General features: G+C 37.1%; 1 protein-coding gene across 3 annotated transcripts in view; it reads right to left on the reverse strand.

The window, feature by feature from the left end:
- Window positions 1–1039: 1039 nt before the first annotated feature.
- cntn3b (contactin 3b) overlaps window positions 1040–14468 on the reverse strand; it is a 94119-nt gene continuing 80690 nt past the window's right edge. For all 3 annotated transcript variants that reach the window (XM_027146238.2, XM_027146237.2, XM_047814346.1), the window contains 4 exons: window positions 10123–10309; window positions 9834–9946; window positions 5534–5699; window positions 1040–5047 (listed from right to left, as the gene is read on the reverse strand). In XM_027146238.2, the coding sequence (XP_027002039.1) occupies window positions 4953–5047; window positions 5534–5699; window positions 9834–9946; window positions 10123–10309 (561 nt within the window). In that variant the 3' untranslated portion in view covers window positions 1040–4952. The remainder of the gene's footprint in view (window positions 5048–5533; window positions 5700–9833; window positions 9947–10122; window positions 10310–14468) is intronic.

Below are 14468 nucleotides of genomic sequence, written 5' to 3' on the forward strand. Positions count from 1 at the left end.
TAAAAACATTTCTAACAAGTAGATAAATAACTGTAATAATAGATTTAAACAGTGGCTACACATATGGAATAATAGAACAGTTACAAAGTGCTTGTTTTAAACCACCAATACAGAGAGTTCAAGTCTAAGCTTATGTGTGGGCTGGAGTTTTTTTATTTTTTTTATTTTATTCAGGTGCTTTAAAAAATACATGATCAAATCAACTAATTGTGCTAATGTTACTAAGTTCAACCACATAGAACCAATGTACGCATTTGAATTACATACTTTTAATGAGCTTTTTTCCAGTGTAATTTGACCAGAACTTTAAAACCTTGATCGGCTCTACCGGGATGAAAATCATCATTAGCACTCAAATACTGGGATTAAATTTTTTTTTTTGTATACTTGCAGTATGATCTTCTTTTTGATTCAAATGTCTAGTAAAATAAATAATCAAAATTAGACTTTAATGGCATTATTTCAGAACCGCATTTCCAGATGAGTGTTAAAACAAACAAAGAAACAAAACATTACACAGGGGCATATTGAAATAAATAACTGATTAGGAGAAAACCTAAAAAAGTTATTAGCTTATTATTAGTTTTTCCACAGTCTAAGTGTACTCTGGTAATTAAATGATCACCATGGCTATTATCACCCTAATATCACTTGATAAGAAGCATAAAAAGTGGCTTAATACTCTTTGACTTTGTTGGAAAAATAAATACTTTGTTCTACAAGCAGTCATGGCATCTGTAATCTTCTTAGATCACATAGAATAAAAAAGTCAGTGGGTTCATTCATGTGCAAAGCCTTTGTGTTTAGCTTCTCAAAGCTTTATTGGACTGCAAAGGCTCACATTAGGATAGAACTATTAAGCAATTAGCTTTTTCTGTACTGTATGCTTTCTCTTGATGCACAGAGCTGGCTATATTGAAAGGGTCAGATTGTGGCCTAGCAGTACTTTTCACTCACTCTGAATATGAATCACGCCATAGAACTTTGCACATTCTTTTTTCCTCCTAATGCCTAATAAGACATGACTCACAGACATTTGTCTTTGAGTATTTTTATTAAGTTACAGGTTTATAAAATTCAATACATATGCACCAAACAATTTTCCCACATGCACAGTTTAGGTATACAAGGCAAAAACAGTTACTTTTCAATGTGAAAATATTAATATTATAGGCGAGTCATCTCATGGAGATTATGAATCAATACATCAGTATTAAATTCATGGCCAAACATTGTATAAAAAAAAAAACAACAACAAAAAAAAACATTACTAGATTATCTTTACTGACCAAATTTAAAAATATACTGTTACTATTTACATTGTGGGGAGAAAAATGATACTGGTCAAGATTATTCATAAATTACTGTAGTAATGTTTTAAAGAATACTGATACTGAAAAAAAGTTTCTACTTTTTAAATAGAACAGACAAATTTGTAGATTTACTCAGGGCCATAAAATTATTCCATATAAATGTACACTATTTTATAAACAGACTGCACAATCCTAAAATGAGTCTAAAAAAAAATCACAGCAACGATTCTTTGTGAATTGATATGTCTAGACGCAGATACTGTATTAAAAGTATGTTAATTTACAGAAAATTCTAGATAGTAAATACACCAAGAAAAAAAGAAAGAAAATGTCTTCAATTCATCAGCACATATTAGTTTAAACCAAGGATACAATCATATAATTCATAAAATTATATTAAAATAATATCCTATTAGAAATAAAGATATGAAAGAAAGATAAATAAATAAATAAATAAATAAATAAATAAATAGAAATAGAAAAATTAGAAATGAAATCAAGAGACAAAACTAGTTTCAAGTGCCTCCTTTTGTATAAGTTTCCAGGTTACGCTATCTAAGCCTCAGTATAGCAGGAGGATATGCAAGGACACTGCAAAACCTCAGTGTGAGTGAGGAGGGAGGAAAGCTGGCATCAGTCAATCAAAAAGTCTGCATTGTGACAGCCTCAGTAGCAAAGCAGAAAAATCAATATCTCATTGAGTGGCCTTGTGTAGCCTAATCACAGAGGCCCGGACCTTCATGAAAGGGAGTAGATAGGCCCTCCAGATTAGATTTGTTTTTCGTATGGACCACTACGGCCACGTGCCACGCCTGCTCTTGCTGAGTAGAGACAAGGTTCGTTGTCACCTTGGTTCACTTGGTTGTGCTTACTCAGGACTTTAAGAAAGAGCATATGCGAGTGCGATGAAGCAGGCACAAAACCGTCTGGCCAAGGCACAGTTCTTACAGCTGGTCAGCTGATCCCACACCTTTCTAATCAAAAGGTCACCAGATAAAGAGCCGACATGATATGCCTCTCAAACCAAATGAATACGACTGATGGGAGCGTTTTCCAGCTCATCAGCTGCCGTCTAGACACTTACTGATTATTCAGCATGATGGTCTATTTTTATCACGGACATCAGTGATTGTCACTACCTCTTCACTCTATTTCTCTAAACGAGAAACTAGTGAGATATTTTAAAGACCAAATGTTACACAGATAGTGAGCTACGATATAATAAAGTTAGGATGTATGATAAAGCTGAAGCTTGTCCTGAATATGATGATGGCCATGATGAAATTCCCTTATTAGAATAGGAACAGATAGATAGAAATAGAGTAAATTTAATATTGGCTATGGGACTATGGATACCCAGGATATTATTCACTTTTATTCAGTTACTTGTGATACTATATATAATAATACTATGTATTATTCAGAAATAACTTTGAGTTTAAAAGGGATAAACACACAGGATCGTCCACAAATCCCTCTCACTTACTAACTTGGCTCATGACATGAACCTATCTGTTTGCTTTCATTGTTGCTACAGTAGCTCAACTGTTTGTTCGTTTACAGGAACTCCTTTATCCTGGTCAATCCCAGGAACACTAGGTGTGAGACTGGAATACATCCTGGACTGGGACTGAAATCTTAACAAGTGAAAATATCTTGCATGTAGTCAAATGTGCCTAAAATATTTTAAACATATTTTACTAAAGCTTGACATGATCTTGTTCTATTGGCAGATACACAATTTTTCCTAAAAAAAATTAAAAAATATTTATTTCAAAGAAAAAAATAAGATCTGCTAATAGAATAAGTTAAATGTTTGAAATTAAAACATGGTAAAGATACTAATCAATCTATAATTTGATTTATATAAATCTCATAATAAGAACTATTTAATAAATTTGTACATATTCAGTATATTTGCACTTGCTAAGATCTTTTTTTTTTCTTTTATTGATGAACAACTCAATATTAAGAAATACTGTTTTAGTAACCGAAACCCAAGGAAAAGGCTCAACATTACACACATACAATTCTGTACTAATTATTTCCAATTATGGCACAGCATTCATCTCTATATGACCACATTACCTACAAGGTACCATAATTATGGAACTGGAATAATCTTTAAGGCTTGGACATGTATTTTCACCCTCAGATGACTTCAAAATATGTGGCAAATCTGCTCCGTCTCTACCTTTGTATGGTCTTTTATCTCGGTGAAATCCTTCAAAAATGCCTCAAGCGCTATAAAATGTTTAACATCAAATCCAATTCCCACCAAGCCCCATACTTTGCTGCAAGCTTATTTACCAAATATACCAAGTAACAAAAACCTGTCCCTTCTTGCAGGAATTTTAATAGGTTGCCATTCATCAAGGCACTGGGTTTATCCCATGCTCTCCTACAGAACTGAAACAATAGATTGCCAATTTCATTAACCCACTTTTTAAATCCCAGGTTGGATGATAGTGGATATAGCGGGATGGTAGCACATAGAAAGCTGAAAAGGAAATTGCTTGTGAAGCCTGCATTGCCACTTAACGAGTATACGAATATTCTGGCCTTAACTCTGCAGAATGCCTAATGCATGAGCCATCCATTATTTATCAAGCATGAGGAAAAGAACAAAATGCTATATCCCATCAAAGGGCCAGAGGAGCAGTTTCTCTTGCTCTGGAACTGACAGATCTCTTCGAGAGCTAATAACATTCCACAATGGAGTAATGGGAATGTGGAGGATGTTGGCTAAAAAAGAAGGATCTTTAAAAGATAATAGGGCTGCTTTCTAACCTAGGTTGCTTTTTCCAAAGAACCGTGGTTCCTTCATACGAGCAGTAAGAGAAGTAGAAAGGGAACTCAAAACACATCTTATGTTTAAGGTGACTTCTGTCATTTGTGTTTTCTCGTTTGATAGCGTTACTCAAGCTCAAGTTCTGGCTACAGATTAACTCAGACCTGCCTGCTGAAAGGTTTTACACAAAGACTGAGACTACATTTGTATTAAAGCAAGAACAAGCAAATAATTCCTAGCAGAATCTAATCACATATGACCCTAAATGCCTGAAAACTATGTGTCTGAAACAATATGAGGCTGAAGCACACTCTCTGATCTGTTTTGTTGTTCATTTTAGTACGCAAATAGCCTTAAGGCATTGATTGCTTTCAAGAATCCAAATGTGGCAGAGGTCAACATAAAGAGAGAGAGAGAGAGACAGAGAGAGAGAGAGAGAGAGAGAGAGAGAGAGAGAGAGAGAGAGAGAGAGAGAGAGAGAGAGAGAGAGAGAGAGAGAAAATGGAAAGTATTTTTGTGCCATGTAACTCAAATCAGTCAGCTCCAGTTTGATCATGCATAACAATTATGTCCTTTTTCCAGCAGTGGTGATCACTTTTCTGTGTTATTCTGACATGTTTCCATCTTGACAAATCCTTTCATTATTTGTTTGACATTCCAATATCCTGCAGTGTCAGTGACACACATATATAGGCCAATCCTATTAAGCCAGACAGAGATGGGTGGCAATAACAAGGGACGGGTTAAGAGCATGAAGTGTGTGTGTGCATGTATGTGTGTGTGCGAGAGAAAGAGAGAGTGAAAGAGATTGGTGTCAGGTGGATATCCTGCTCAAAAGAGAAAAACCTTCAGGAGGCGTTAAGGGCCACTAGTGTAGTTATGAGGAGACGAGAAAGCATGAGGCTGCCTAGTCTTCCTGTTCCAGAGCCTTGAGCTCCCATACCTAGAACAAAAAAAAAGTGTTTAGTTGATAAAAAATCACAGCAATTAAAGGACAGTGTTTGTGCCAAATCATAAAAAAGAAGATACACCAGAGGAGAGAATGCTCTCTCTAGTTCTACATTATTAATAGCTTTCAACAGCAAAGTACTTAGTGATAAAAAAGCCTCAGTGAAGGAGGAGCATAAAGGGAAAAAAAACATTCTTAATTTGATCAAAGGTAGACAAAATCGCTCTGCTGTTTCACATGCTGCTTTGCTAGGCTGTCAACAATGAACAATAAGGGGCTGACAGAGATGGATGGTGGTCGGAACGTGAATTTCTAAAAAGGTCGGAAGCTCCATTGTGGTACAAAAAAGAGGGAAAGGAGTGTATTATCCATTGATGGAGAGGAAAAGTGGCTTATGATTTCTTTGCTCCTTGGATGACTGAATCACCATCTGATGCCTACAGAAGGAGTCAGGTAGAGGAAAAAGAAAACAGGACTTACTAAGTTGGTGAATATGAATGGGCTCACTTCCTTCCCCGAGCCCCCCCTCGCTCAAGCTCTTGATCTGAACCACATAGTTATCATTGGGGGAGAGTGTCAGCTCCACTGTAGTTTTGTTGGTGGTGATTGTGTACATGTCGTTATTGCGGTGGCGCCTGTACATTATCTGTAACCCGAGGAAAAATAGAAACAGCACTCACTGAGCTGAAATGTCACAAATGAGAGGAAAGAGGAAAGAATTATTATGAAATTATGCAGCATGAGGTGACATTAAGGAAGCAGACTGGAAAGTATAGTGTCATTCTGGTAACTGCACGCTGAAGTGTGAAAGGTGAAAAGTGAAAGATCGTTTAAAATGTGAATAATCCTCTGTCTAAAAAATACACAAATACAATGTCGATCAACCATACCGTACTATCACAGGTATTTCAAATATCTACAGGTCCAGCTATAAATAATTCATCCCTCTAGGTTAATTCATCAATTATCAAGGCCAAAGGGAAACTTGAAATTATCCAACAGCACTCGGGTTACAAGGCAAGAAAAGCATGAGGCTGTCACTGAATAGGGTGCCGACCCATCACTGGACACACCGAATAGGGTGTCGACCCATCACTGGACACACCGAATAGGGTGCCGACCCATCACTGGACACACCGAATAGGGTGCCGACCCATCACTGGACACACCGAATAGGGTGCCGACCCATCACTGGACACACCGAATAGGGTGCCGACCCATCACTGGACACACCGAATAGGGTGCCGACCCATCACTGGACACACCGAATAGGGTGCCGACCCATCACTGGACACACTGAATAGGGTGCCGTCCCATCACTGGACACACTGAATAGTGAATCACTGAACACTGAATCACTGGGCACAATTACACACATAGATTTAGAGACAATTTAGAGATGCCAATGAAGCAGCACATGTCTTTGGACTGGAGGAGAAAACTGGAGGAGGTGAGAACTGAACCCTGAACCCTGGAAATGCAAGGAAAACATCAAAAGCACTAAGCCACTATTCCCTCCTGAACAGAATTCACTGCCTATAATAGTTGGGTTAAGCAACTAACAGGACTGAATTGACACAACAGTTGCATTCTAAGGCAAAGGATGATGATTTCCATCTATAAATAAAACAGTGTAAATTGGTTATATTTGGTTTCATAGTGGTGCTTCATGGTACCACTTTGGACCAGAACCAAAGTAAATAAAAATAAATAAATAAATAAAATAAATATAATGAAATGTCTGTTTTTCATTTGAAGTGGAGAGAATTAATGCATATGTCTAAATCTGGCTGTCTTCAGACACTGTTTTTCTCTGTGATTGTATTAAACGATCCATGTCTTCAGACCAGAACGTGTGAATGAAATAAAAGCTAAGTCAGTGAAAGCTTTGCCTTTTATGTTTCTTGCCCTGTATCTAACTTCTGGTCTGTTGATCTGACTAAATAATTTGTGGAAAAAAAATTAGATACTTTTTTCTCGGAGCAAGACAAAATAAATAAATGAAACAAAAAATTGCAGGTCAACTTATCATAGACATCTTGGAGCAAACCTTCTAGCCCACATCACACAACAGTTTATGGCACTGATCGAGCTTTAAAAGGTCAGCTGTAAACAGGCTTAAAGTTGAATTTGATTGATGTAGTGAGGTATCTAGAGGTAACGTTGCTTTTAAGTAAAGCCAACACTCTCTCCAGAGGAAAACAGTGGATTTTGCTGGTGCCAAACAATGGTGCCTCTCATCTTCTAATCCCAGTCTAAGTGCTGAATTCCTATCTACAGCTCAAATGTCAACCCATTGCTAATTCTAGCCCATTCATTGCTTGAATTTGTTTGCCTTAGTCACATAAAAGCCACTAGAATTAATGAAGGTTTACAAACGTTTCATTCTCTCCCTAATTTAACTCTTTCCCAGAGCCCAAAAAAAAAAGAATTTGCACTTGTTTTGTTGTGTCCATTTTCAGCATTGTATGTCTTTGCATGTTACAGTCCACAGTGGTGTTTAATAGCTCATATAAAAGTATTGTTTATTAGCTCATATTAAAGTAGACCTGCATATTTCTATTTTACCTACACGATTATGGGCAATATTATAATATCTATAGAAAAGCTCCAAAAAATTTAAAGTGGTATTTTCAAAAATAATATTCTGTTGAAGGTAAAAGATTCGTGTCCTGACTAATTTTATATCAGACTTATAAAGCCATTAATAAAGTAATTCAACTGTTTATACGGATTGAAAATGTCTGATAAGTCCATTTCCATTCTGGAAGAAGAATGGAACATAAGTGTACAGGTAAAAGGGTTAAGTATGGCCAATTCCAGCACTCCAGTTTGTTCGTGTGACAGCTAAAATAACCAAAAGAAACTGCTAAAACTGCTGCTCAGGCAGCATTATGGAGTGGCATAACACACTTAGAGGAAAGCACTCTCTGGTCACTTCCTCACGCATGAGCTCACAGAGGCTTATGATAGGCTAGTGTTGGTGTGATTGATAGGCAAGAGAGAATGCCGTTTCTCCCTTTCTAACAGCACAGCTACAGATGGCTGTGGCATCGCCTGGATTTTGAAACTGTTCATGCAGTGTCACAATTACACTTCCTTGGACTCTGATCTATGACAGGATTCAAATCTCTTGTTGATAGAGCGTGTTACTGTAGCAGCACTTGGCAATAAATATTACTGTCTTAATTTGCAGTTAATTTGCAGCTGAATGTGAATTTGCTAGGGAGGACAAAAAATGATAATGCCAGATTTTCTTTGGAGTTATTTTAGAGAGAGTGAAACATGAGAACAATGCACTGTCTTTCCGCCATCACTGCCTGCATCTTATTTCCGAGGTTAAATCACAGAACAGTCACATGAATTCCCGATTGGTCTTTTCCGACCGAGGACGCCTATGTGCCAGACAGGAAACGTGGCCTAACTCTAAATACAAAAATGTCACGCCCAATATTATTTTTTTTCATCACAACACCGCTTTATTAGCGAAATATGCGCTTTATTTATTTGTTGAAATGCAGGGTGTATGATATTATACCAAATATCTACAGCTATATGATTAAATAACTATGAACTGTTGATGTAATTATTTATACTGCTAATTAATAGCATGCCCCACCTAAACCTATCACCAGCCTCAACCATTATTTAAAATTAATCTGCAGTATTGTGCAGCTCTGATAATCAAAACTGTTATTCCACACACTAGCACACTCAGACATACACACATACACTTGTACAAACGCACACGCATACACACACACACACACACACACACACACACACACACACACACACACACACACACACGGGGGATGCGAGATGAGGACGAGAGATGTTTGCAAATACTTTCAAAAGAAACTTTCAGGTAACGCTCCCAACTTGTATCTGAAAAGATGACACCCTTTAATTTTCCCATCTTCATGTTTCCTTACACACAAACAAGTGTCATCTTAATTTGAGGGAAAAAATTCCACCCACGTCTAGCTAACAGACATCACAAACAAGACTGTCGACATTGTGAATGATTTGCTTCTCAACAGAGTCACTTAATAAATTAGCCTCGGGCTAGCAGATGTCACAAACGCAGTGTTGAATGTGCCTTATGTTATGTAAGAATGCCATGTCTGCAGGGACTCTACAGTATATTGCAACCTGAATTATTGTGCGTTTGTTTTCTCTTTGAGGTACTGAGTCTGACTACTGAGTAAACATTTATATAGGTTCAGATGAGCTGCTCATGACATAGTAACTCTGAAAAATCAATAAATATCACTGCACAGGTCTGGAGCTTTATAGTTTAAGGCTTTGTCTCTCTTCTAATTGACAATGCAATGTCAGGATGATAGCTGGACCTTAAAATAGCTATGTTTAATATGTGATTTCATTGCTTATACTAAACTTAAACAAGTTTCTAATTCCTAGAATGAATGATGTAGTTTTAAATGTAAACAATCTCAGGAGGATCTCACTCGGATGGGAACTGTAACTGAAGCAATAGATTTACACAAATAAAACAGAATAACATAGCTATGTATGTATGTGTTGAAAAGCACTGGTGTTGTTGGTTCTTTTCTCAGCTCAGGTGTGAGCACTGTGTCTGATGTTATTCAGGGATTTAAAAATAATCACTGGAATCATCTAGGGTGTATGAAAACTAATGGTGTTCACATTCCTCATTTCAATGACATGGAACTGATGTACACATTTAACTGAAGTAAATTATGTTTAAATGAGCTTTTTGATATTTGTCTTATTTATTAACTGTCCTGAGACCTACCACATATCCAGTGACCTCAGCCTCGGTATCCAGAGCTATGACTGGGTCCCACTGCAGTGTGAGCTGTGAACCTATCAGAGTCCACTCCACGTTTTGCGGTGGCTGCCCTGGAGCTGGAGAAACAGAGAGGAAAAGAGCAACACAGAAGCACATTAGCATTGTGATCTCTTTAGTGTCTGCTATTTCATCACTACGCTCTTACTGTCACTATTAAGGCAGGCTCGCAGAGACAGCAGTTCTCGTAAGGCGTCTGGAACCACAGCCTAAGTAACCCTAGTAGGATACTCACGTGGTTTCTTAGTGGTAGCATTAACAGGCAGAGACTGAGGGCCGCTTCCCGCAGTATTGAAGGCGCACACAGCTAAATAGTACAGCGTGTTGCCCTGAAGACCGCTAACATTGACCGCAGTGGAGTTGTTGATGAGTCTCACTTTACCTACAGTTTCTGGTTTGGTGTCGTCTTCCCAGTACACCACCTGCATGCAACAAAGAAAGAGCACGCATAAAAGCAGAAATGAGATTGAAAACAATCAAGAATTTAATTCATTGGAATTGCTTTATGTGTGTAGTAAGCTAGAGAAATGTGTGCTTTTTTTTACTATATGTTAATGCAACTAGATTATATATATTATATAAATATATATATTATATATATATATATAATATACATTATATATATATATATATGTAAACTAAATGAATGTTGAGCTCTAAATAAATAATTTTTTATTAAGACACAGTCCATTATGTGATTGATCCAGGACTTCCATTTGATTTACTGTTTGCCTAGATCAATGATCTCAAATTTTCTATTCAGATCTATAATCGGTTACTGGACCAAGATTTTAAGGGATCTCTTCTTATTGTGTTACACTGAAATGGCTCGATAGCTGGTTGCTAAGCTCATGTGCCATCATTCTAATTATATTAAGTCATCGTGCCAGAATCAATAATCAATTGAATTCTCATTGACATCCTTCCTACAGCGGGCTGCCGGATGAACACTTTACAGTATATCAATAGCTGCAGGGAATGCGGATTCCCGGCGAAAGGGTGTTTCATTGATTTTCTAGAGGATATGAAATTTCGCTTAACACTTAGCTGTGCACAGCTGAATAATAATTTTTACAAGGAAATGAAAGAATCAATTATTAATCCCAGGTCATACATTTTATCAGTGTTTAGATCTTACATGTCAAAAGAGTTTAGTCAATGAATAATTACACTATAATGAGATTTGCCCAAAGGACTTCCTTCCTAAATGAGCTTACCTTTTCTTATTCACTGAGGAACATTATATGACAGATATGTGACGTGACCGCAAAAAAATGGAATTAATTATAATGTATTTTTTTCCCTACATGCTTGCCAGGAAGTTATGATCAATAGATTAGAAAGCTGAGTGTTCTTTAACAGTACATTAGGTGTTTGGGACTGTAACTAATAAAGGATAGCAGCAGAGAAGACAGAATAAAGAAAGGATCATCACTCCAAAGAACGATTTCAGAAGACAAATTCACACACCATTAGACATCACTGTTGCTATAGATTACTAAAGACTGCTCACTGAAGAGCTGTTAAATTACATGTGGATGTACTGACTGGCCGATTTCCTATAGGTGCGACAGCCTGGGAAAACTGTTCACACACCCATGCAAATCATTTTTAATATTAAAATTATATATATATATTCATCCATATTTCTGTACTGCTTATCTTATGCAGGGTCACAGTGAGTCTGGAGTCTATGCCAGGGGACTCTGGGTAAAAGGCGAGGGGAAGCCTGGACAGGGTGCCAATCTATTGCAGGGCACAATCACACACACACACACACACACACACACACACACACACACACACACACACACACACACACACACACAAACACACACACACACACACACACACACACACACACACAATTTCTAGATGCTAATCAGCCTACAACACATGTCTATGGACTGAGGGAGAAAACCAAAGTACCTGGAGGAAACCCCTGAAATACAGGGAGAACATGCAAACTCCACACACACAAAGGTGAGAAGCAAACGTGCTATCGTAATAATTTATTATTTACAAAACCTGGTATGAAAATATTTAAAATTCAAGATTCCTTGCTCCCTATTTGAAAAGAAAGCACATTTGGGATTCTGTACATGTTAACCGTTTTGAACAAAAGGTCAGATTTCATCTAATGCCTAATCTGTCTTTTACGTGAAGCATGTGTTCACACGATGGATGCACACCGGCATTAAAGCAAAATGGGGGATGTACCAAATACTATGAAACTATTCTACTAAATTAGAAAAGATTACAATATCAAAGCATTTTGCTAGAGTGCTCAGACTTTTTTCCACATATGACAGCCGTGGTCAATTGGTGTTATAACATTTTAAAATCTAGTACATACAAAATTTAACACTGCAGTTTCTCTACTGAGACACACCAATCTGTCTTTAAGTTTCAGTATATATATATATAAGCATTGTCTTGATGTCTGATTTAATATTACCCTGGAAAAACAGGCTGCAAAATAACAAACAAACCTAGTCTATGTATAGAAAGAGAAACAATACTGCCACATTTTTAAGAATTTAACAGGAAAGGAGTTCCTGCTTTGATTATCAGCAATATCCACGTTAATGTCTGTCTTGTCACTTGAGATAAAAGTAACTCACTGCATTTAAACACAAGCTTCATCGTTGTCTCTTCACTCCATTGATCACTGTTCACACTATCACTGAGAGGAACTGATGACATTCATACCGTTATCTTGAGTTTCTATTTATATATTATTATGTATAAATAACACACACACACACACACACACACACACACACACACACACACACTCTCTCTTTCTTTTGATGATGGGTCATTGCACTTATATCTTTAAGAACAAGTCAGTTTGTTGAAGTGATTAGGCTTATCACAATTTTGCCTTTTTACAATTAGATCCATCCAGACACTTTCTGTACCGCTTATCCTACAGGACCCTAAAGGGGCACAAGAGAACACCCTGGATGTGGTGACAGTTCATTGCAAGGTATGCAGGACACACTCGCACACACACTCGCACACCATAGACAATTTAGAGATGCCAGTCAGCCTACAATGCAATGACTTTGGAACTGGGGAAGAATATCGGAGTACACGGAGGAAACCCCCGAAGCACAGAAAGAACCTGCAAATTCCACACACTCAGAGCAAAAGCAGGAATAAAACATCCAAACCCCAAAAGCCACCATGCCCACAACTGTAGAGATAAAAAAATCAAAGCCATATAACTAGCAAGTTTTTAGACATCTTTTCAGACTGGATCCTTAAAAAAGGACAACCTGGACAGGAACAGTTTCTTTTAAAGTTAAAAAAAAAATAAAACATCAAACCAGTTTGTATTAATATAAATAGTACGCATGTATTGTACTGTATGTACTTTAATTAGTTATGATCTATACACGGTATATAGTCCTGTCAGTAACAATAGCTGCACCTTAACGTTCCTTCACTGACATCAAAGACTCTATTCATCTAGTCTAGTCTGCAAAGGATTACCATCATGTCTCCATGCTGTGCAACAAATCACGAGTAACTGAATATTGCAGTTGGTCATTTGATGAGTGTGTGTGTGTGTGTGTGTGTGTGTGTGTGTGTGTGTGTATGTGTGTGAGTCGGTGGCTGTTTTCGGTTGTTATATGCGTGTGGCTCTGTATATGTACAATAAAAGTTACATTTTATATACTGTAGTTATACATTTCTTATATTATTTATAATATATATTTATTACAGCATTAGAATTGGTTAAATAAAATCCTGTTGAATGCTGATGCCGATCTAATAATTTAAAAAGCATAGTGCTTCCAGCATTCATGGCTGTAGGGTTCAGGCCATAGTATAGATGAAAAACGTTGAAAAACTTGGTTGACCCTCATGTAATATACTACTAAGAAATGGATAAGCAACTGACCCTATTTTAATGTTCTATGCAACTCGTTTATTCATCCACACTTAATCAGCCTGAAATTGCTGTGTGATTTCCGTAGTCTTTTCGACTATTATTACTTGTAAACACTGTATGAGATGACGGCAATAAAATCTTAAGAAAAAATTCCATAACAGAGTAGGAGATAACTGCTTTTTTATCTGATTATATGTATATCCTCTAACGATAGACCTGTTTTTACAGAGCATTATTACATTCCGCTTTCATCATCGATCAGCCGATCTGGAAAATAAGGACGCACAAGCAAAGACATAGCATGTTTTGTTTATATTTTGCCAATGCCTATACTGTTGTATTGGCTGTCCCTGGAGTTTCTGTGATCCTTAGCCATCCTCCTATTGGTGGCTTTAAGGCGAGCTGAGATTTAGTGAAGATAAAAAATTGTCTATGTTTGCAATGGCACTAAAATGGCCCCTGGTGAGTCCATCACATGACCTGAGACTACCAATCTCAACTAAAGATCAAATTTTGTCTTTGATAGCAAATCTGAGCTGAAGCTCATACAGTGCGAAACCAGCTTTATACTGTATAGTAATAAATACGTGTCCTGAGAACTCTTGCCACAAGGCAAGATAACACACTGGTTACTCCAAATGCATCCTCAGCTTGTTCAAAATGTAATTATTTGAATG

The sequence above is a fragment of the Tachysurus fulvidraco genome, chromosome 5, assembly GCF_022655615.1.
Source record: "Tachysurus fulvidraco isolate hzauxx_2018 chromosome 5, HZAU_PFXX_2.0, whole genome shotgun sequence".
NCBI lineage: Eukaryota > Metazoa > Chordata > Actinopteri > Siluriformes > Bagridae > Tachysurus > Tachysurus fulvidraco.